This window comes from Cupressus sempervirens, chromosome 9 (genome assembly GCF_028749045.1).
Source record: "Cupressus sempervirens isolate cs-2001-9-10 chromosome 9, ASM2874904v1, whole genome shotgun sequence".
Classification (NCBI taxonomy): Eukaryota; Viridiplantae; Streptophyta; class Pinopsida; order Cupressales; family Cupressaceae; genus Cupressus; species Cupressus sempervirens.
This window is the reverse complement of record NC_143126.1, coordinates 724962970-724988384: the sequence shown is the minus strand read 5'-3', so window position 1 is coordinate 724988384 and position 25415 is coordinate 724962970. Positions and strand designations below refer to the sequence as shown.

The window sequence follows — 25415 nt, the reverse complement described above, 5'->3', positions numbered from 1 at the left end:
CAAGAGGACAAATGACTTAAGATCGATTCATAGAGGTTGATCAGCATTTACACCAAGAGAATTTATCATCAGATCGACAGTCTGATATTATATCAGATCTCCTGTTTCAGCATCTTTCCTTCTTACAAGCAGTTGTGGTATATTTATATATATGTGCTTATGAATTATAGATAATGCTGATGAAATTAATGCTTATGATAGAATATATGATTTGCTTGACTGTTTGCAACCAATCTCGTAGGAAGGGCCGAGGTATAATATGTGCGTAAAGAGGATCATGTAAGGAGGTCGTTCTAGAGTTGTCCATAAGTGGGTCCTAGGGACAAGAGTGCTCTCACATAGGATTGCGAAACCCCCTTCAACCTCCAACCAACATTGCAAGATGGCATATATCTTTGGGAGGATGAGACATTGACAAGCGAAAGTGGGTACAAGCAAAGAGTGTTTTGGTAGACATCCACCGTTGGGCTTGCTTTAAAAATGACTTCTGGTTGACCTATGATGTTTCCTCCAATCTATAATATGCATGCATAATATTATCGATAATACATGATAATGATGTGATCTTATCTAAACCCTAATAATTAAATATATAGTTGTATATATTGCTTATTCAATGATTGTAGGTTTCAAATCTATGATTATATTCACTTGGTAAGGTGTAAGCCTAACACTAAACGGGAAAGAGGGAGGAAGAAGTTGATTGTTAGGAATACAGATTTGGTTGGCACTTGGATATGCTGATTATGTGTTGAATTCATGACAGGTTTTGTCATTGATGTCAACATATATTTTTGAGTTCATGGCAGGCAAGGATTTTGTACATCACAGAGGCTTATTTGATCAACGAAGTTGGCACAAAACAGGTTAAGCTTGCGAGCTTAGGATCGTGTTCAAGGATGAGTGTAGATGCTACATCTATGTTTGCTTATGTTTTCAGTTGAGTATTGGATAAGTTACAGATCATTTGGTGAAGACTGATAACAGACTAGTGTGTAGGAAATATGGACAGAAATAGTTGTTGGTAGATTGGTTGTAACTTGTCAATTGGATAAGTTACAGATCATTTGGTGAAGACTGATAACAGACTAGTGTGTAGGAAATATGGACAGAAATAGTTGTTGGTAGATTGGTTGTAACTTATCAGTGAGGTTGAATTAAGGTGAACAAGCTTGGATCATGGTTAAAGACATGTCCGTGATGCTATGTTTGGGATAACATATCTTGGAGATCATTCTCAAAAGGTCGCAAAAACAAAGTGTGCAATATGTTTACTGGCAATTAATTGTGCTAGTGAAACATGTTGATCTTTATTGGACAAAGTGTTAATTGTATTGTAGTGTGTGGAAACATTATTGTAATAATGTAATGATGCTCGAGAAGGCGTGTATGTCTTAATGCGGTCCTATGTAATCATTTGTATATTGGGAAAGCTCTAATAAACATACCTAATTAGTTATTTGGATAGGGTATAAAGGAGAGATGTTTTCCTTGGATGCATTTGTGAGAATGTGTAGTTGTATTGATATTGTTGTCAGAGTATGTGAGTTTGATCAAAGTAGAATGAAGATAGAGTTGGTTGATGAGATTGGACTTCAAAGGAACTGTATTGGCAATTGAGTTGCAATATTGGTCAGTTCAGTATTGGATATGTTATCTAGAAGATTTACACTTCATTGTTGACTAAAGCAATTTGGATAGTGAGTTCAGTTGTCTTCCTTTCAGCCTTTAACAAGGTTTGAACCTTCTAACAAGGTTTCAAGGTCTCCTAATAGGGATTTGTCCTTTAATCAGGACTGTTGTATTCATTGCATTGTATTTGACTCTTAACAGGGTCACATCCTTTCACAAGGAACATTTATATTGGTACATTGTCTTGTGGTGCCATCCCCACCAGAGTTTTTCTTGTAATCAAGGGTTTCCCTAGTTAACAAATCATTGTGTCACTTTGTATGGTTTATCTCTTGTTATGCTTCATTATTTTGGTTATTGAAGTTGGATATAATTTTAATTTGGTTACAATTGATTCACAACCCTCCCCCCCCCCCCCCACCCTCTTAGTTGTGTATGTGGACTTTACTTTTTGACAATTGGTATCCCAAAGCATTAGGTCCTCTTTGATAAAGAAGCCTAGGAGCTTGAGGAGATCCGTGGCATTCAGAAATGAGAGTTTGAAATTTGATGGAGACAGCTATGACAGTTGGAAGGATAAGATAACTCATTTGAGCTGCATGGGAACTGACTATTGGTTAATCACAACGACTATAACTGTAGTGAAGGGAGAAAAGAATCTACCCTCATGTACTGATGAAGAAAAGAAGCTCTTTATGTGTAACATATATGCAAGAGAAGCACTGATCTCTGCACTTCCTGAAACAGAATTTGTTGAGGTAAAGAGTCTATAGCTTGCTTTTGAAAAATTGGGATAGATAAGAAAGACTTTATGAAGGTGATACATATACAAAGAAAGCTAGGTTGCAGAATTTGAAATCTTTTCTTCAAAGTGCCAAAATGCAAGAGGATGAATTTGTTAGGTCATATGTTCAAAGGATTACTGAGATTTTTACAGGTATAAAAGGCTCTGGAGGAACAATATCAGAAGATGAGTTATGTTACAAAATTCTGAGATCTTTAACTCCTGCTTAAGACACTAAGGATTGCAATAGAAGAAGTTATTCCACTTGTGTCCGACTTTAATAGAGACTTTGATTGGAAAATTGCAAGCATTTGAATCTAGTAGACTAAAAGATAGATTGCCTAGAGTTGAATCTGGTTTCAAAGCTAGTGTGCAAAATGATAAAAGGGTACTAACTAAAAGTGCAATCACTAGTGGTGATTATGCTAGAGATTGGGCAGAATTGCAGGAAGAAGAAAGGAACATTTATGAGCTTGTTTCACTAATTGTGAAGAGGGAACCTAAAGGTAAGAAAGCGTTTGCTTGTTGGCATTGCAAAGAATTTGGTCAGTTTTCTTATCAATGTCCAAAGAGAGAACAAAAAGTTACACCTAGGAAGCCTTACAAGTCAAAGATACCAAAGGAATGTTTGTATGCAAGTGATAATGAAATAGAATTCAAAGAAATAAATTTCGTAGATAGTGACAATGGAGATGAGATAGGTTTTGTTGCTATTAAAGAAGAGTCTTCTGTTTAGAAGGAAAAAACACTTGTATCATAGATTGAGAAAAATAAATCTGAATGGATAATAGACTAAGTAGCCGAATCGCTCCCCCCAGCCCATCGTTTCCGGGTACGAGTCGATTCGGAATCAGAAATCGAGGGGAATCGATTGTGGGCACGAACAGGAATCGGATTTTCATTTCGTTTCGTTTCAAAGCGATTTTGTGCTGACGCGGTGATTCCACGTTGACTCCAAGTCGACTCCTTGACTTTGACCGCGCGTAAAACCCTAAAATATCTTCGTAAACATAATGTGGCGCAGCTTTTTTTTGGGTTATTTTCACTTCGCGCGGCCGCGTTTTATTTTCTCCTACATGCGTTTGTGTTTGTCGAGTCTGGGGTTTGCAACTCTCCTGCATTTGCGCGGACGACCTCCATTAATGCGACCTCGACCTCGACCTGTGTCTGCGATCTTCAACCACGACCTGTGTTTGCAGACTGCCACCTTCAACAATGTGACGCGACCATTATCCAGGCAAGTCGGCGACCTTCATTTGGTTTTTCCGACTCCATTTTCGACCATGGATTTTTTAAAATTTTTACTGCCACAGTTTCATTCGTTTTCAAGGATAGTTTTAATTTTTACTACCATAGTTTCAAAATTATTATTTCATTTTCGGGTTCAAAAATACATGTTTATTAAATTATATATTTATCATTAGAAATATGATAAGGTTTATAATTTATAAACTTGAGTTTATAGTATATCATATAGTTTATTTAAAAAGGATATACTATATATAGTTTAGAGTATATCATTTAGTGAGTTTATAAATATGATAGAGTTTATAGTATATCATATACAAGTTTATAAACACTAAAATAATCATATTTTTATAAACATATATATATATATATATATATATATATATATATATATATATATATATATATAAAAGTATATTATTAGACTATTACTATTAGTAAATACTAAATGCTAAATAAGTATATTAAATATTATTTATTTCAAATTTTATTATTTTACTATTGAAATTAAATTATTTGTTTTAAAAGTTATTCTTGTATGAATTGCAAGGTGCTAGTAGTTATTCAAATTTAACATGGCAGACACTACTCCTGCATTTACTGTCGACCCAGCTTCACCATTATGGAGGCATGTGAACATATTAGAACATGTTCCTGGTGGAGGGACATGTATTTGGATATGTCCCGGATGTGATGTGCAGTATACAAGTTCATACAGCCGAGTGAAAGGGCATTTGTGTGCGATTCCTGGAAAGGGAATCAAAGCTTGTCCAGGAAAAAATAAGGTACCCATACCGGTTTCTAAAATAGCAGCATATATTAAGGAACAAGAGGAAGTGGATGCAAGAATTGAAAGTAGGTATGGGCATCCATTGTTGAAGACCAAAAGAAGGGGCTCACGGAAGTCACGTGCTTCATCATCTCAAAGCTATACACCTAGTGCTGCTCCTGATATTGTTGTAGAAAGCCATCCATTTATGACGAGAAATGAAGATGAGACTAGTAATCTGAAGAGAGCAAGAGGACCATTGGAGATGGCATTTAGTAATGATTATAGAGATATTGCTGATGAAGCGATTGCTAGGTGCCTCTATGCAAACGGTTTATCATTCAATGTTGTCAGATCACCCTATTGGCAAGACATGATAAGAAAAATAAATGAAGCTCCAAAGGGGTACACAGGCCCAGGTTATGAGAAGGTTCATACCACTTTATTGACAAAGGAGGTCAAGCATATAAAAACTTCATTGGCTCCTATTAAAGCCTCATGGAAAGAAACAGGGGTGTCCATTATTTCTGATGGGTGGAAGGATGCAAAAAACAGACCCTTAATTAATGTGATTGCAATGTCCCCTAAAGGGGCAATGTTTCTAAAAGCTGTTGATTGTGAGGGTGAAGTAAAGGATGCACAATTCATTGCGAACATTCTCATAGAATGCATTAATGAAGTAGGCTCTCAAAATGTTGTCCAAGTTGTAACAGACAATGCAAAGAACTGTAGAGCAGCTGGTATGTTAGTTGAGAAACAATTCCCACATATATTTTGGACACCTTGTGCCGTGCATTCACTCAACCTCATGCTACAGAAGTTGGGTACTAAAATAGCTTGGATCAAACAAGTTTATGATGAAGCTCAAGATATCCAAATGTTCATAACGAACCACCACTTCTCCCAAGCCATTTTTAGATCATTCTCGCGCCTGGAGCTATTGAAGGTAATCCAAAATTCAAATACTACAATTTTATGTTTTACGTTAGTTATAAGTTTATAACTTATTATCTTATTTATTTCAGCAAAACTATATATGTACATATTCTTTATTTTTAATTACTTGTTTTTTTAATTTTCAAATAGGTTGCTGAGACTAGATTTGCATCAAATACAATTGTCTTGAGACGGCTTGTGAAGGTTCAAGAGGCACTTTCTAGTATGGTGATCAGCCACCAATGGAACACATGGAGGCAATCCAATAATGAGAGGGCAATTGATATTAGGAGAAGGATTTTGGATGAAACTTGGTGGAGTCGTGCAAAATACCTTCTTAGTTTCACAGAGCCCATCCTAGGTATGATACGCTTTACTGACATGGATAAGCCATGCTTGGGGGAGGTTTATGATGGAATAGACTCAATGATTGAGAATATGAGATCTGTCATAAATGCAAAAGAGCAAGACCCTGAAGAAACCTTCTTCAAGGAGGTGCAATTAATATGTGTTGAGCGATGGAACAAAATGACCACCCCACTCCATCTTCTTGCCTTCTCATTGAGTCCCAAATATTATAGTGAAGAGATTCTTGCTTTGCCAATAAGGGTGCCACCATATCGTGATGCAGAAGTAGGTGAAGGGGCTAGGAAAGCTATTTCTAAACTCTTCCCTGATATTGAAATGGAGGATGCAGTTACAAGTGAATTTGCTGATTTTGTATCATCCACTGGTCATACTCTTGCTGCTATTCGTGACAAGTATAGGAAGGATGCTCACTCTTGGTGGTACCTCAATGGCCACAAATCGCCAAACCTCCAAATTCTAGCAATCAAAGTTCTATCACAGGTAAGTTTGTATATACTATAAACTCTAAATCTGGTTGTCATTTTGAAATTAACAAACTCATTTGATTTACTTAAATTTTAGAGACTCCAATGAGATCTTCCTTTGCTTCATTAGGTTGCTAGTTCATCTTCAGCTGAACGAAATTGGAGTACATACTCCTTCATCCATTTAGTGAAGCGCAATCGGTTGGCATCAAGCAAAGTTGAGGATTTAGTCTATGTGCATTCAAACTTGCGCCTTCTTACTCACAAATCTGATGAGTACAAGGAAGGGGCAGCAAAATTATGGGATGTAGAACCGGAGTCTACTGACTTTGATCTTCCTATTGGTGCATCAGCTTTACCAATGGAGGATTTAAGCAGCCAGCATATTTTTAGTGCAAATACCAGTGGGATTCAATCATCTAATGTCAATGTTGATGACAATCTTTCTATTGATGATGACCCATATGGTTCTGATTAGTGAGCTGATCAGTGATACTGATTTCTAGTATTATTTCTATTGCAAACAATAACTATATTTCATGACACTAGCTCGATCTTTTTTGATATCGAAAACTGAATTTCAGATTAATTACTTATGCTAATTAGTACTTATGTTTCAAAGTCTGAAATTTATAATGGTTTTGTTTAGCTGCTAGCATATGTGTTGGTATTTAAATTCTAAATTTAATTTGTTTTTGATATTGGTATGTTTTCTAGCAGCACACATACATATATTTTATCTATATATATATAGATTTTTTGTATATATATGTGGACGTACCCGTACCTGTACCCAACACCTAAAAAAAATTCTGCCGTACCAACATTTCATACCCACGTACCCGTACCCGTTCCCGTACCCGATTCGGCTACTTAGATAATAGATAGTGGGTGATGATGGTGGTGTAGTTAGAGTTGGTAATAATGCTCCATGCCCTATTAAGAGAAAGGATCTATTACACTTGATGGTAAGACTAACAGTGAGGATGTATATTTTGTTGATGGATTGAAATATAACTTATTGAGTGTTGGACAGCTTAATTTTAATGGACACCATCTGCAATTCACTGAGAAGACATGCACAATCAAGGACAAGAATGACAAACTGATTGGTACAGGTACACGAACCAGTGGTAATGTTTTTTTGTTGAATCCTACTGTGAGATAAGTTGCCTGGTTGCTAAAATTGATGACAATTGGTTATGGCATAGAAGATTTTGTCATAAATTTTGATAACATTGTGAATGTGAGTAATGCTAATTCAGACCAAAATTTGTGAAACCCTCGAACATGATGTGCAAGGAGTGTGTGATGGCTAAACAGAAGAAAGTTAATTTCCTAGCAAGATATTCACTGCATCAGAGCTTTTCACTAAAATGCATCCGACCCATAAATTTTCTGGATTAGAAGTAATAAACTATACAGCAGTTTTACACATCATCCACAAACTTGGCTCTAAATTAAGATAAGTTCTATCCTTCGAATTAAATTTTTGAATTTTAAGTTCTTTTATTGAACTGTCAAGATCCTTCATTTTGTCAAACTTGCAGCAAATAGCTCGTAAAGACAGTGGTTTTGTGAGTGTGTGGTCTTAAGAATGTTAGAGTTAATTTTCGAGGCTGCAAGGGGAATTCTTTGATCTCTAAAGTTAGGTGGTCCTCTGAAAATTTACAACAATCTACAATTGTGACAATGCTTAAGGATTGAATGTATTTGGTTTTGAATATAGTATGCCACTAGATTCATGTACCATTTGATGTCATGTCTTGTTTCTATCTACATTTTTTATTTTTTAGTTAAGCTGATTGTGGCATTTGGAGTCTGTGTCTATGATGAAGCTTCATAAGAGGCAGTCAAAGTTGTGGCGCTAACTTCTTAAGTGCTTGTGCAAAATTGTTATCAAAGTAGTTGTCCAAATTCCAGACAGTAATCAAGAGAAAGTTTGTACTTCAAAAGTTTGATAAATTGCTTTGGAATATCTGATGCAGCATTCTGTTATGGAAGGTTGACATCGTACATTTATGCCTCATATAGTGTTGCTATTAAATTAACTGTCTAAACATATATACATATATTTGGCTAGGAAGTACATAGGATAGACATTAATGCAATCTGGGGTTACTGGGGTTTGAGGTGGACAAGGTTTTGAGAATGGATAATGGGATACCTGGTGTGGGCACACAAGACATGGGGTATTGAAGTACACTGGGGTGACTTTTTTTTATAACATCGAAAAACTGTGTCTGATGTTTCCATGCATTAGATTGTGCACTCCCACATTCAACGTGGTACCCCTTCAACTTGCATGCTGACAGAAAAAGTCCCTCTTTGTGGAAATATATCATTTGAAAATCTCATGTAGTAAAATCATGGGGATGAGAGACAAGTTGAAAGCATTAAGTCAAAAAGATTGATTCAGTTTGCATTTCGGGTGATGCTAGATCTAGTTTTGACTTATTTTGAAGTACTCATTGTTTATACAATGGTTAAACTTTTGGTGCTGAGCTGACAGGGATGAGGTTCTGCATTGGCTGGGTGTGATATTTTTTGGGGAATACAGTCCAAGTTTGAGGTACATCCTAGATGAACTGGGGATTGCCCTAGGGTGTGTCGGTTGGGACCTGAAAGCCACTAAGCTTGGCTAACTTTTATTGTCAGCACACATTGGTAAACTTGTCCTAAGCTTTGTTATGATCACTTGTCTCTAATATCATCTTTAGCTTCTTAGCAAGAATTTAAAATTGTACATCTTGTCTAGTCTGATGCAAATGTATGGTTGAATTGTGTTACATAAAAGGCAAGTTTCATCCATTATTGTATATAGGTGTCGATGGCTGCTTGTTGATTTGGTCATTTTAAACTATAATTTTATATTTTTGGTTTTTATTTATTTATTATTTCTCTGTTTCACACATCCCTTTCCAGATCTTCCACCTGATAAGGAGCCACTGGATTGGAACACAAGAATGAAGATTGCAGCTGGTGCTGCTCGAGGACTGGAGTACTTGCATGATAAGGCGAACCCCCCTGTCATCTATCGTGATTTTAAATCTTCAAATATTTTGTTAGATGACAATTTTAATCCAAAATTATCAGACTTTGGTTTGGCTAAACTTGGACCAGTTGGTGATAAAACACACGTCTCTACAAGAGTAATGGGGACATATGGCTATTGTGCTCCAGAGTACGCTATGACAGGCCAGTTAACTTTAAAATCTGATGTCTACAGTTATGGCGTGGTTTTGTTAGAGTTGATTACAGGAAGAAAGGCCATTGATAAATGTCGAGCTGCTGGAGAGCATAATCTTGTAGCTTGGGTAAATTTCTCCACATTATTTAGATGATTATTCTGTGTGTTACTTGGTATGTCTTTTAGTAATTTCTGGAAGTAATACCCTACAATTCTCATGATTACCAATATTTTTTAAATTTTTCCATCATTTGTGACCAAGTGCAGGCACGGCCTCTATTCAAAGACCGCAGAAAATTTCCCCAGATGGCAGATCCTTTATTACAAGGTCGTTATCCAATGCGTGGATTGTATCAAGCTCTTGCTGTTGCAGCAATGTGTCTTCAGGAACAAGCTGCTACTCGCCCTCTTATTGGTGATGTTGTAACTGCACTTGCTTACCTGGCTTCTCAAACATATGACCCTAGTCTGCAGCCTGGTCAGAGTAATAGATTTGCTCCAGGAACACCCAGAGAGAAGAAAGATAAAAGATTGAGTGATGCTACAGATTGCCAGGATGAAGTCTTGCATAAGGATCGAGGCAGCAGACAAACTGGTTTTCAATCACCATCTCCGAATTCCCCAGAGCTGCCCCAGAAAAGCATTACTAGACAACATTCAATTGCTGGGAGTGATGTTTCCACAGGTCAGGAAAAAGGATCTGGGAGAAGAAGTTTAGATGATTTTGAGAAATGGGAAGGTCAGCGAGATAGCCCTAGCTATGCTGGAAGAGTTAGAGAAGGCCATAAGAACTTCGTATCAAACCGTGGTTGTGAGCGGGAGCGTGCTGTTGCTGAGGCTAAGAAATGGGGAGAAAATTGGAGGGAGAAAATGAGAGCAAATCAACAAGGTGGGAACTTTGATGGTGGTATAGGATAGTAAACTTCTGCATTTATTAGAATGTACTTTTCTGTGCTATGCTAAGCTATATGGAGAAAATTGGACGGAGGAAAACGAGCAAATCAACAAGGTGGGAGTTTTGGTGGTGGTAGAGGATAGAAATTTTGCACGTCTACTTAGAATGTACTTGCTTTGGTTCTTCCAGAAGAGCCCGAGTCATACTTGTCAGCTGACAGGAACCATGAATTCGTGCATACCCATTTTGAAGTTTGGTGGATGCATCAGTGTTGCCTCGATTGTTTTGAGCCTGAGGAAATCATGCAGTATGTGCAAATGCAAAAGAGGATAATTTAATCACATCTAAGATTTTTTTTAATGCCAATGAAGAAGCTTTTGATGTATTTAAATAAACAAAATTTAAATAGTTCTTTTGGGCTGCAGGTCCATCTTCATTCATGAAATAGGATAGTGCATCTTGTCCTTTCTAAGATGGTGGACAATGGCCCGATAGGATTTGTACATAAACAAGGCATGTCACCCTGAAATAGGGAACACAAGCAATGGAATGGTGATGTCTGACAATCAATTTTTTTCTAAGGAGGTAGTTGAACAACTATATGCCAGACAGTCATTGAGATATTATATTTCATGTCTTTCAGACAGTTAAAATGTGGGAAAGGAAGGAAAATGCCAAGTCCGTGTCATGAAGTGTGGATTTTGTAATTTACATTCTTGAACGGTTCCTGTGTCATTTAGAATTTCAAGAACAAAGTGTCATTCAATGTATTTATTCTGTGATATTCAGGTATTTTTCCTGTATGTAAGTGGGTTTCTCTTAGGTTCCAGCCAGGTGGAACGAATGTTACAATGAGTTGCTTTTCTGACTTGTAGACAGCAGTGTAAAATTATTTTGTATGGTTAAGAATCTATAGCATATAACATCCCATTATTATTCACATGTAAGATTTTTACCTTGTATTTAGTCCCATGTTCCTATCTTTAGTTCATCATTTTCTGTTTGATCAGTCAAAAAGGAATAGAGTGCTTGCTTGCCCATTTTCAGTAAACATGACATCAAAAAAAGTGGTTACATTAGAAGATATTCACCCTAGAAGCAGAGGATAAATGAGAGCACCAGAAAAGGCCATGCTATAGGACTGTTACAAATTAGAAATTCTGAATGAACTTCCCAAAATTAAAAGAAGGCACATTAAGCTACCCTTTACAAGAGAGGTTATGAATGATACATGGGCAGGTGAAAGGTCCTGTTATTAAGCCGATAGGCTTATTCCTCACAGGTTTGCCACCGGAATGTTATGATTTCTCGATTTTGTCGGACGCTGGAAAGACAACTTCTATCACAGAATAGTATGCCGAGGTTTTAGCCACCTCAGCAACTTCCAACCCAAATTTCTCATTGTTCAGATTACATCCAATATTAAAAGACCTACAGTAGAGAGGCTGACATCTACAAGTGGAATGGAAAAAGAGAAAATGTCCATGAACTGATGACAATGAAGCTCCAGAGTTTTTTGACATTTGAGAAATTAAGCGCACATTAAATCCACCAGCAGATGAAATTGAAGTTAAATATTTCTTCGCTTTGGTGGAGAGAGTTAATCAATGGGAGTACTTTTTAAACATAAGCGAATGAATGACTTTTCTATAGAAGTATGTACGGTCCAAAATATGGGCAGCAATGCTATCGAGTGTAAATCAGTGCGGAAGACGTCTTTTGTCTGAGAGGAATTAAGGAATTCAACTTTTTGTACAACCAACAACATGGGCAGCTTAGAAGGAACCCTTAAATTAGATTATACGAGATCCGGTTAATGGAAAATGGTGGCAAAATTTGACCAAAATGACCGCCGAACTGCACACTATGTTTTATGCAGCCTGAAAGTGTTCGCCTCATTGATAGGGATTATTTTCCTGCTTTTGAGATTTTCTTAATTTATTTTCCTTATGGTTATGGTATATTTTCTATTCTATTGTAAGGTTAGTCACGCTGTAAATGATTACAATGTAGCATTTATTCTATTGATGTAATTGACGGATTATGTTTTTGCTTTGGACCATATTGCCAAATGGTGTGGGGCACTGCTAATTTGGAATCTTGGCTAAAAATCTGTTGCATTTTAGGAAGAATTATATTATGAGGATTGATGCTGTTCCCAGGGGAGTGTGCATGACTTTCAAACTCTAGTTCCACCCCAATTTATTTTTTTGCACTTAGTTTATAATTGAGTAGATCATGTGTAATTTTTTCCAACTTATCAAAGAAAGGTGATCAGATAGTTCCAATAAAGCATGCTAGTTTATCTATAGTTGGTTTTGCGAAAATCCAGTTTTAAATGATTTAATCCTTTGTAAAGTTGTAGTTTAGTGTTGTTTTTTAATGTTCGTCATCAGACAATTTATACAGGAATGAAGTCTACGCAGATGGTAGAGTGAAAAAATATGTAATTTGCACTATTGTGCGTTTGAGCTGCTGCAATTAAGATTTATAAATAATCTTCTCCAAAAATTCCTGTGACCAAGAACAGAGTTCTTTTTCTTTTGTTTAATTTCTGTATTGGTTTGGTTTTTTGATTTTTATTAAGCTGTAAATATTCAAAATTTAGAGCTATTGATTATAAATAGAGGGTTTCAGTTTTGACGATAATAGCAATAACATTAATTATCACACTTAACTAATATCCGTAGATATAATATTAGAACAATATATAACCTCAAATGAAATCTACAAATAATAGAGCAAATATTGTATAGAATTATAAATTTATTACTTAATGTAAATTTTAAAAGAAGTTTTATAAATGAAATAACTAATATTTTTTATATTTATTTTAAAGATTCTATATATTAGTAAAATTTTAAAATATAGAAACTGCAACATCTTTTTTATCAGTTACACAATGTATTGACATGAAATGTAGAAAATAAAAAACAAAAATAAACCTGGCTTGAGCTCATTAAAAAAAATTCGTGCAACAAAATCTCTAACAAAGTGTTAGAAAGAATATAATCTACGTTATATTATAAAATTTAGTGAAAGGAAATTTTACAATTCAAACTTAATTAATATTGATGTTTTATGTGGAGGTAAATATAAATATATAATTTGAAAATAAAATTATATAGGTATCGTATGTCTATATTAGTTATATCTAAGAAATATTGTGTTTGGAGAGAAACTTATTTCTCTTATTATTCTTCATTTTAGAATTAATTTTAAGTTCCTTTGATATTTAGTTTTAAATTCAGTAATTGAAAAATGGTAGATATTAGAGTACATATATATTGTATATAAATATTTGAAAAATATATTATTTGATTAACAAAATAGAAAAAATTAGTTAGAAAAAATTGACCATGCTTAAATACCTTTCCAATACAAGTGATCAAGTCAATGCTAATTGATTAAATTGTTTCTTTTGATGCTTTTGATGAAAAGAGACTAAATGTATATTGATTTGAAGTTTCATCCTTGCATGGGGATGGGGGTGGTGGGTGGGGAACTTCCCTACTTGTATGGGGTGGCTCCTAAGGAAGATAGAATTTGGTTGTTCATGGCATTGGTCTACCAACTTCTATATCCACCCACCTCGCATTTGGACCCTACTGCTATGAAAAAACGAGAAAATACATGAGAAAATTGTTTTGAGATTTATATAGCCTTCATGTTGACTCAAAAAAAGATTCATGTACACCACTTGAAGAGCCAAGTATCCCAGATCTATAATTTTGATGGAAACCACTATAAGATTTTGGGCTTCATTAACGATAATGATAATGTTGTTTTTGAACCCATTCTTTTGGAGGAGGAAACTAAATGCACAAACCATTCTAACCTAACGAAGAGCTTGTTAGATTTGTTTTGAATAAAACATGGTGCGTAGATATTGGTAAAAAATACGAAGAAGTCAAATTCCTAAAGAAAAGATGAAGCTCAACAATGGAAAGCCTAGCAAGGTATATTCCATGGATACCAAGGAAGAAGAAAAATAAAGATGAAATTATCCTACCATTATTTTTACTGTGTGCACAAAATATTATAATAAAAATTTATACATTAGTGGCATTATTTATTATACAACACTATCTGCATAACCCTTGCAACCTTCAAAGATGCAAGTGCTAGTTATATATCTTTACGACAAAATTGTATATTAATTTGACCCGCCTTTAGTTTTGACTCTTGAGAACAAAATCTAGATATGCTGGAGGAAGTTAGACGCTCGTCACATCCTAAAACATGTTTCAATTTCAGTGTAGCCCAAAAAGAAAGTTTTAAGTTTTGTGAAATTTCGAGTGTTGAGGAAGCTGCTATACTATTATGTTACTAATCAAAACTGGCTAGCGACATGTTTGTACAATTATTTCTCTGTAAATGCTTTTTAATCATTATGAAGGAATGTTAATTCAAACTTGATCGTGGCTGATGTGAAGGTAATCAAGACCCTCATTTTTGCTGTAAAATATTTAACTAATGTTGATATATTCCCACTAGCGTATTTATATTTTAATTTTTTTAAGGTTAAATAATTATGAACTATTCAATTATGAATGGGAGATAATATTTAAAAAAAAAAATTAAAATATGTATGCGAATTTGATTATTAAAAAAATTAAATTTTTATGTTACAAATCCATTCTAGTTATTTTGATTGTCTCTTTACAATTTCATAAATAGACCATATCAATGTTTTATTTCTTTAAATTTAAAAAATAAAATAAAAAATATTCTAGATATACAAACAATATTTCTATTTTATTTTTCTCCATATAAATCAATTCAAATTCTAAAACTAAACTAGTTTCTACTTTGAGTTATCAGACTTACCCAATCCATCAATATGATTAGTCATGAGAGTGCATGATCCATATTCCCAAGAGAGCATAAGAAATCTAATTTCTACTTTTTAAAAATAAATAAATAAATGAAACTATTCATTTATGAAATTAAATACAATATGATTAATAAATAACAATTTTGAAATTCTTTTTCATTTATCTATTTCTCAAATAAACTAGAAAATCATTAAAAGATTATATACATTTTAAATGAATAGTCCCTTTTTTATTAAAAAAATATTAAAGTTACATATTCTCAAAAAAAGTGCCTGGGATACAAGATCACCCCATGAAAGTACATATTGCAGCAAGGCTGGATAAACTTATAAACTATTCATTAAAAAAATAAAACAGAATAAGCAATCTCAGGTTGCAAGAGTAGTGCCAACCGAGGGAGGAGGATCTTGGCGATCATCAGTATCCCATACATCAGCGAGGTTAACGGCCTGGTCGGGTAAGTACCACCCATTAGCACTATTTTTTCTTCTTCTTTTTCCTCCTCAATTGTGGGAGGTGAAATAACTAGGGCTAGGCGAGGAAATCACCATTTGGAAGAAGTGGCCTCAAGGCATATAAAATTACCACCAAGAGTGGCCCAACCAATAGTAGCAAGAGCAGAATCCTGGGACTAGCTAGAGCCACGCCACAACAGAGAAGCCGAGTGGTGACACCGCCTATCATTCCCACTTTTAGGAGAGCGGTGGGGAGTGTGTGACCGAGGTGTTCGAGAGCAATGGGCTAAAGTATTACAAACTTGGCGACAACCATGGGGTGGAGTGCAGTTAGTAGAACTAGAATTTGGAGGCACTCTGGCCACCACACAATGCACATTCCCCTAGTGGTTAAGTAACTCCTTCAAGTGGGCCACCTCAAGAGCCACCTTGTTGGCTTATACTTGAATTTGCATCATTACATTGTTACATATGCATGCTTTAGTATACATAGAACCATTTGTATCTAGAAAGTTGTGAGTGAAAAGAACAACATCCTAACCTTCCAAAGAGTGAAAATAATCTCCATCTTGAAAGCATGCAAAATCTAGATATACATAAAAGGGAAATCTGGGAGAATCTCCCAACAAGATCATGTGCCAAAAAATCGGCTCTGGTTTGAAAGGCTTGAAAAAATAATAAAAATACAGATCCAATATTGTTGGGCTCTGTGACAACCAAAAAATATGTAGGAAAGAATCAGGTTGCCCACAAAAGGGACAAAGAGGGTCAGGAATTCCTAAGTGCTTGAGTCGATGACCCAAAGGCAATCCCTAGAACAAAACACACCAAGCAAAGTGTGAAATCTTCGGCTTAGCGATGGCATTCAAAATCATATTAAACCTATATCTCCAGTTCTACTACAAAGATTGGAGGCGCCAACATTGGTTGAGAGAATCAACCATAGGCAAGTGTAGCACCAGCCAAAGGTATCCCATCTTGGGCTTGTAATTAATAAGAGTACACAAAGAACACTTCCAGTCCTTCCACCATGGCTTGACCGGCTGAATACCCAACTTGTGGAGCATACGAGGAGGCAACACCGAGACCAATAGGTCAAAATTTTGTCGATCTAGACGGGTTAGACGAAATTGGACTTGCATGTCTTCTCATGTTCTAAGGCTCATGGTAACTCTAGAAAACATATCTTTGGGTGTCTTGATGCCTTGTTTGAAAAAAATGTAGCGCATTGGCACCTTGAACTTTAGCAAGTGGAACTCCTTGCATTGCAAAAAGGGGAGACTGCCAAATGTTGTGTTGGTTCATAGATAACCCATCCCTGAAACCATCACCAGCCCAACGAAGCCACAACTTGATGGCTTTCCAAGATCTCCATATGCTTTTAACAATAAAAGTGCCCTGAATTTACACTGGTTTTGATGTGAGGAGAAGGGTTTGCAGATCAATCCCCTTCCAAGGAGGTCCCTTGACTGTGAATCCAAAAGAAATGCAATGCCTTAGAAGAATTTTCCAGGCTTCATCTCCAATGAGAGCATAGATGACCCATTTCACACATAAGATAATACCCTATTTTTGAGTTGAGATAAGGCCAAGGCTGCTAGACTCCTTGGGCGGGCAACATAACTCCCAAGCAACTCTCTAAAAACGATGGTGATTAGATCCTGAAGCCCAAAGGAAATCCCTAAGGACCTTCTCCAGCTTTAATTAAGAAGCCTTAGAAGGAGCCAAATAGGAAGAATAATACACATGGGTAGCATCAAGAACCTTACAATAAATCTGGAATTTTCTAGCCAAGGAAAGAGGCTTGGTGAGCCAATAATCCAACTTTTTGGAAATCTTGGCAAGCACAACATTCCAAAGATCCACAACTAAGTCTTGGAAGGCGAAGAAAATTCCCAAAAAATGGGAAATCTCTTTTTGTTGAATCCATTTCTAGTTTTACCAAGCAAGCAAAGGTGGGGTAGGAAGGAAGGATTTCCTATAGCACAAAGTTTTGTGCCATTGAATGACAAACCTAGAAGCCAAGCAAAGAGTGTTAAGGCTTTAGAAACATTTTCCTCATCCTCAATGAAAGTGAGAAAGGAGTCATCAACAAAGTGCCAATTGACAAGCTGAGTAGGTGACTCAGGCAGGGAAATACCTTTGACACGGCCAAAGGAGTTGGCATGGGCGAGTAGATACCCAAACCCTTCAACAGTAAGAACATACAAAGCCAGAGCCGGAGGACATCCCTGGTGGATGGACCTGAAGAGAACAAAAGCCTCAGATTACTTTCCATTGATGGTTATGCAAGCATAAGCATTTACGAAGAGCATTTCAACTGACTGGAGAAACCTTGGACCAAATCCAATGGCTTGAAGCATTGAAATAATGGAAGGCCATTCGATGTGGTCATAAGCCTTGGCAACATCAATTTTGAGAAAAAAGGGTTTGCTACTTAGACCTATGAGCCCATTCCATACCTCCTCAAACAACAATTACATTGCCAAGAATATATTTGGATTTGATAAAACTGGTCTACTCTGGGCACACAATTAGAGGCAAAAGATGATAGATTTTGAGAGCCAAGGTCTTGGCTATGATCTCGTAGGAGACATTCAATAAAGTGATAGGTCTCCAATTGCAAATGTCTTTAGGATATTTGGCTGTAGGTATGAATTTAACATTTCCTTTGTTGATAATGTTGCCTAAGGATTTAGAGTAGAAAGCTTCAAGGTAGACCTTATGCAGATCGGGCCCAATGGAATCCCACAAAGCCTTGTAAAATTCACATGGGAAGCCATCACACCTAGAAGATTTTTCATCTTCCATGTAGAAGACAAATTTGTTGAGGTCACTGATGGTAAGCATCTTCACATAGAAAGCACGTTGCTCAACCATAAGCTGATTTGGAGTAACAACAATGCATTCCTTCAAAGCTTGGTCCCTGTCAGCTGAATTTCCTTGCACTATGAAAACCTTCTCATAGTGTCAAACAAAAGCTTGAAGAATGTCATGAAGCTCAGAGAGAATATGTTGGCCTTCCTTAATTCTTTTGATCCCTATTGAAGTATGATGAGCTCTAAGAGCCTGAAAAAAATTCCTTAGAAGCCTGGTTTCCAACTTCAAGCCAGTGGAGATGAGTCTTAATCTGAGCACCCCTTGCAGCATAATTGTTACCAATTTGCTTCTGGTGGCATAGATTTTCAAGCCAAAGTTGTAGGTTTGAATCAAATGGATTCATGGCCTTGGCCTTAAAAGTTGCACACAGGTCTTTGGTAGTTGTGTCATACGACTATCTGCAATACTAAAAAAGTTGCCTACCATAGATGTGGAGAAATCTTGCCATATGGGAGATGACATCATTCCACCATTAAATCCATCCAATGCGGGTGCAGGACTAAGGTTCCAAATTTCCAACATGCAAAATATAAGCTATAGTGGGATCATGACTTAGGAGTGACGTGTTGAGGAAAATTGTGTCTTAGAAGGATTTCGTTGAGCTGTTTGCCAACCAATAGTAAATAAGATGGGATGGTGGTTTGAAAAAGTCACATCATGTAGAGGAATGCCAAATAATTCCATTTTTTTAGAAAAAGAGAAAAAAATATTATGCAGATATCATCACACGATCAAGCTTCTTAAAAATCCCATCAGAACTAGCTCTAAAATTGGACCAAGTATGCCATACCCCACCATTCTAGCAGTGGTGAGCATTGGGATAAAAAGGCCCAATTTATTGCGCATGTAGTACCAAGCTTCTCGTTGCCCAATTGTCTAGCGAAAAGCTAAAATCCCATCTTTGCCAAAAAATAGCTCGACCATATAGAAATCCCCACAAACTATTAATTCTTGGGATAGCTGCAAATGTATTTGCTTTGCCTCTTTTGGTATATGCTTTCCAAGTGGCATCCATCTCTCTTATATTAGATGAAATATGAATAGACATGTCTCTTTATGGGACATTTCTATTCATTAATATAATAGTTTGTTATTTAACTATACACACACATATATTTGAATTTATATAATAATCACATTAATATATAATATATTATGTAACTTTAGTTTGTTCTCATGAGTTTATCCAATTGAAGCTACCAAACATTAACACTCCCTCTTAGTCAGGGAGGATATACACAAGACCATATATTATCTCAATGTAATATAAAATATCTTTGGTAAGAAGATATTTAACATTTTGATATCACATTTGATATCATGAGTATTGGCCTCCAGAATATCAACATATGATATTTACCAAATACTTCAAGTAAAGATATAGGGAGTAATGGCCTCCTGAGTGTCAACTCATTTGATATTTACCAAGTACTCTATGAGAAATGGCCTTCAAAATGTTGAGTTACAAGATATTCACCAAGTACTGTGAGTAATGGCCTCTTGAATGTCATCTCATATAATATTCACCAAGTAGTATGTGTAATGGCCTGATGAACATCAATTTACATAACATTCACCTTGTTCTCAAAATGTTCACAATGTATGTGCACACACATTCTGATAATGCTTACCTTATGAACATCCACCATGAAAACTATAATCTATCATAATCTACATTGACATCATAAGATATCCATTATAATAGAACATTAAGTTATTGTAAGATCGTCACCTTTCAATAACTTCTATAATTACAAGTATTAATCATTTGGAAGTTATTACTTCCTCATGATCTACACAGCCCAAGTAGGTCCATTAAATCATATAGTCACACACAAGGACTTTCAAACTCCTCCTGAACATCAATCATCTGAGTTCCTCATCCAAATGTTAACTCTGATCAAGTGTCAGACTCCTTTTGAATTTGATATCAATCTTTCTTTTTCTGCAAAAACATCTCCAGAGAAAAAAGAAAAGATTAAGGCAAATAACTCTTAAAATACATATATAATTATAAATAGATTAACTATAAAAGTAAATAAAGGTAGTTCTCAAAATATAATAATAAGAAAATACTTATCTCATTTAATATCCTTTAGAGTTAGTATCTCTAAAAATGAATCCTCTTCATAGGGCACTTGAACTTCTCATACTTTGTCCACCTACCTATGTGGCACACAACAAGACTTTGACGAGTTTCCTTTCTTGTTTAAAAAAAAAAAAACCAATCTTTCTTGCGTATATTGCCAGATCGATGGAGTACAAAACCATTGTATAATACGTCACATCATTTGGCCAAATAGAAGTTACTGTTTTAACATACCATTTCTCTTATGTTTTTCCCATGCCTGGTTTTAAATTTTTTGATATCTTTCTCTATTCATTCAGTTTTGAATGCGGTGAATGGGGCTTTATTTTTAACGTCGCCAAGTTTGCATGAAGTGGAATGCGTTACGTCTCCCATCATATTTTGTGATTCAGATGACTTAGGTAGGATATATATATGGCATTATACCTTCTAAATCGTCGCACAAAAAATTCCAAAGCATGCTGCCGCTGCAACCTAAGATTTTTCCTGTTATGTCTGAGTTGCGCAAAACACTAGTGGGATAATATGCTATTACTTGTAGAGTATTCAACCACATGAGGGAAATCTATTTCCTGAAATGTTTGACAAATAATCACAGTGACTTCCCTCTTTACCTCTTGAACAATATACGTAGATCAATTGTAACCACCTATAGTTTCCAAACTCTGGATTCACATGATCTTCGTGAAATTCCCAATATTTGTTCTGATGTAGAAGGAAGCTTATAAATTCTACTCTTGAAGTCTTTCCAAATCCAAAAAGGTCCAATGCCCATAGGCCATTGCTTTTAGTGAATGTGTTAAATCTTGGGATATCTGCAAACGTATTTGCATTGCTTCTTTTGGTATAAGCTTTCTAAATGGCAACCATCTCTCTTATATTAGATGAAATATGAATAGACATGTTTCTTTATGAGACATGCCTATTCATTAATATTTAATCAATGTAATAATTTTTTATTTAACTATACACACATATATTTGAATTTATATAAATATCACATATTTAATATATAATATATTATGTAACTTTAGTTTAGTCTCATGAGTTTATCCAACTAAATCTATCAAACATTAACACAAACGACTCAAGTGGAAAATGGCAGACGATCCGTCATCCAACACCAAAACTATTATCTTTCAACAACATCATTGGGAGAATAAACATTAACTATACCAAAATAATGATTATTGAAGGACAACAAAATCCATACAATTCATTGCATGGGGTTAGAGCCATGTGAAATAAACAAAAAAATTAAACAAGGGGAGAGTAAAGTAACAACACCACCTTGGCCAACTTCATGCTAGAAAGAAAAAACAACATTGTTTGGTCAACTAACACGACAAGCAACAATGAGCAAAAACCTTAAAATTTTAACTTCATGCAGACACAAAATATTCAGGAATCCAAGCCAACGTTTATTGTCATGAACATAGTATTTGTGGGTCCGAGGGTGAAAGCACAAACCCTTGTCACCCTCTTGTAAAGGAAAATGCTAACAAAAGTATAATTGTTCACCTTTAATGACATAAAATTGGTATTATTATTTTGAATTTGTAAATGAAGTAAACTAATTAAAGGTGTAGAAATGGTTGAAGTTTAGAATTACAATTTTTAATAATTATTTGGAATAAGAATTGATATGTTTTCCTAATTTTTATAGACAATTTTTTAGCTGCTGAAAAATGCTAAAAATTGGGAGTCTAGTTCCCACCACAAAACTATAGTGAAATAAATTTATTTCTGTTTGATCTCAGACTATGTTATACATAACATATATAGCTAGAATAATAAAAAAATAAAAATAAGCTTTAGACCTATATTTTCTCTTTTATAATGATTCAAATTCCAACTCATCTGAAATCGATAGTTTTCATCCCTCGCCACATTTTTAAAAACAAATCTATTCTAACCAACAAAAAAATTATACATTCTTGAAGAGGACTCTCTCCTCTAGAACATCATATAATTTTTAGATTTTTTGATATGATTTGATATTTTTTTCTTTCTCAAAACTGGCATCTTTTAGAGTGTGAAAATATGTGTGTTTGTAGAAATTTTTAATTACAGTAGACTATATCTAATTAAAACACTATAAACTCTCTATGAGAATATTCTTGACTTTGAGCTCTATAAAATGGTGTTAATTTGTTATTAAAAAAAATCATAAAAAATAGTAAGAGTTATTGAAACGCCATTTTTTTGAAATAATTTTATTTCTTTAGTGATTGGATACAAACTAGTATGAAACATGCATTTAATAGCCATTTCCAATTGGAAAAGTGTGAGACCATATATAACTTAGCTAGAATAAATTTATCTAGATCATATGTTTTAACAAAATTGATTTTTAGATAAAAATACACAAATCTAGTCGTTTTGATACATCAGCTTAAAAGGTGACACAACTTTGTACTTTTACCCAGGAAGGTTTGTAAGACTCCACAAATTCCATGAGAGAAAATTCATGATAAAAAATCTTGCATGTCATACTCGTCCCCAGGAAAGGAGAAATTGTTGTGCAAGAAGGAGTTGGTTATGAAGCTAGGAGAAGAATCTCCACTAAAGATTATTCTCCGCTACTTAGAGCTTCCATCAAGGCATTCTCTATGACAATCTAGGCTATGAGACCATCACAATGGTTGGGAAACAATCTTAGAGGCTTCTTGCAGAGTTTAGACCCAAGCGGGCTGAGAAACACTCGCACATGCCATCGTCCCCTATCCAACAGGGTTTGAAACAAGTGGTGGCAGAAAAGGCACCAACAACGTGACTGCCACAACAAAAAAGTCACCGAAACAAGCTCCAACGAGGGCTGAGAAGAAGAAGACGATGGTTGTTTAGAAGGCAAGGAAGTTTTACCCTTACACACCATAGTTGTTCATTAATATTTTTTACCATTCTCGGTAGGCTTAGCCTACATCTCCTTGGTAGAAGCTAACTTGCAAGGCATGACCAATGACCAATCCTTGATCTTATGCTCGACAAATTGACACTGATAGCAGGTATTTGGCAGGTTCAAATAAAGCACCTTTTGGGTGAAGGAATGAGCCCCAACTTGAATGTCAACATTTTCCTTGAGATCATGAGAAATGTAGACTTCAACGCAAGTCTTCCTTTGAGGGCGAGCATTAAAAAACTTCTTTGACTCCATGCACAACACCTTGCCAAGGGTTTGCGCAATAACATGAATACATTATCAACAAGGCACAAGAGACCCAGGAACTCAACCCACATACACAATTTTAGTTTCTTATAATCTAAGATAAAGAAGTCTTAGGACCAATGTTGAAAAATAAGCAGTGCTGACCTAACTATCCAAGTTCCGTGGTTTAAAAATGCATCGACTTTGGGAGGGTTTCCAAACCGTAAAAATTCCCTTGATGAGGCTTTGAATGCCTTCACCCCATGAGGATTTGAGGCTTTTGACAATTCATTCTTTAAGCATGCTTTTAGGAGGAGTTATACTCACAAAATACCCTATCAAAGTATGTTTCTCTAACCAGCCACAAGCATTATCAAAATCTTGAGTGTTAAGAACAATATTAGGGGGGCTTTACCTCATGAAACACTTTCAAAACAAATTTGGGAGGGTGTTTGTTCAGAGGAGGTGCCACGAGCGTCCGTCGGAGCAATTCCAACACTAGCACCAACTATTGTTCTAAAGTTGGCCGAAGCAATATTAAAAACCCCTAATGCTCTCACAAAGATGTGGTATGCCAGGGGTAAAATGAAGAGATGGTCTCATAAAGAAAGTTGTATTGCATGCAAAGCCCTAGTAGAGCGATTTTGCATGCCTCTGTCAATCCTTTTCAAAGATGAAGTTTGTGTACCAAAGATTATATATTTAGAAGACTTAATGAGTATTTAAAATAAAATATAGTTGTGTTGATTTTCTTAACAGACCATTCATTCCCATTTCCTTAAGGGAAATCTAATAAGGAACAAAATTTTAGAATAGTCTCATAAGGTTGGAATGAATTATTAATTTGAAATAATGTGATGAAATTGGGATAATAGTGTTAAGTAGAACTTATCTTCATTACAATTTAATTTTTTCCTTGGATGTGATTATTCATCAAAGCAAAAAACATAGAGTAATATATGAAAAATGAAAACTGCCACTCTAGATATGCATGCAAAAATATTTTAGAATGAAAGACTTTAAAAAATATTTTACATGAGCTTTTCTAGAAGATTAAATGTGGAAGGCCTAACATTTAAAATTTCAAAAATAATAAATAAACACAACAAAAGTTTCAAAACAATAAATAAACAAAACAAAGAGTTGTTGTAACATACTGTAAATGAATGAGTAGATATATAAGAAGTACAAGGAGGAAATTAAAGAGAAAATAACACCAATTGAAGAGCTATACCAATAAATGGTAATAAGAGTGAATATAAGAAATAAATATACTTGACAAAAATCTTCAATACATATGCAACACGTAAGAATTCATCTTGCTTATGTGATGTTTAAACTTGATGATTCTATTTTTTAAGCTAAGGCAAGATACAAGAAAAGGGAAGAGCCAACATTCCTAAAAAGATAAGGTAACAAAAAATTCTTAATGTCTATTTCTTTTATTGCCAGAATTTTCAAATTCTATCATAGGCCACTTTCATGTAAAACGTTTTTTATTAAGTAAAATAGGTTTTAATGGGTGCCTGAAACCCCATAGTTGTTAGAAATCTAATTGAAAAAGAATACTATCAAAGAGGGAGATTGTTGCAAAGAAGGAAGATGGTTGACAAAGAATGTTTTCAATTATTGTTTTGTCATTGATGTCAAACCTATTATTTGCTGGAATGACAATTGCTTATAAGATCCAAGTACTATCACTTAGTTGATTGATGAAG

At 35.2% G+C, this 25415-nt stretch overlaps 2 protein-coding genes across 3 annotated transcripts in view; both read left to right on the top strand.

Annotated features, from left to right (window-relative positions):
* LOC149540765 (putative serine/threonine-protein kinase PBL7) overlaps positions 1–11227 on the top strand; it is a 41850-nt gene extending 30623 nt beyond the window's left edge. The window contains exons 5-7 of one of the 2 annotated variants that reach the window (XR_016356441.1): positions 9128–9519; positions 9660–10594; positions 10713–11227. Coding sequence is in view for 1 of the 2 variants with exons in the window: in XM_089801857.1 (XP_089657983.1) it covers positions 9128–9519; positions 9660–10310 (1043 nt within the window). In the remaining variant the exon portion in view is untranslated. Of the gene's footprint in view, positions 1–9127; positions 9520–9659 lie in introns of both variants that reach the window. The other variant, XM_089801857.1, reaches the window with a different exon arrangement.
* LOC149540766 (uncharacterized) lies at positions 4234–6372 on the top strand. Its single transcript, XM_089801856.1, has 2 exons — positions 4234–5379; positions 5520–6372. Exons 1-2 carry the CDS (start codon positions 4240–4242, stop codon positions 6237–6239), a joined length of 1860 nt encoding a protein of 619 aa, XP_089657982.1. The 5' UTR covers positions 4234–4239; the 3' UTR covers positions 6240–6372.
* Positions 11228–25415: the final 14188 nt, after the last annotated feature.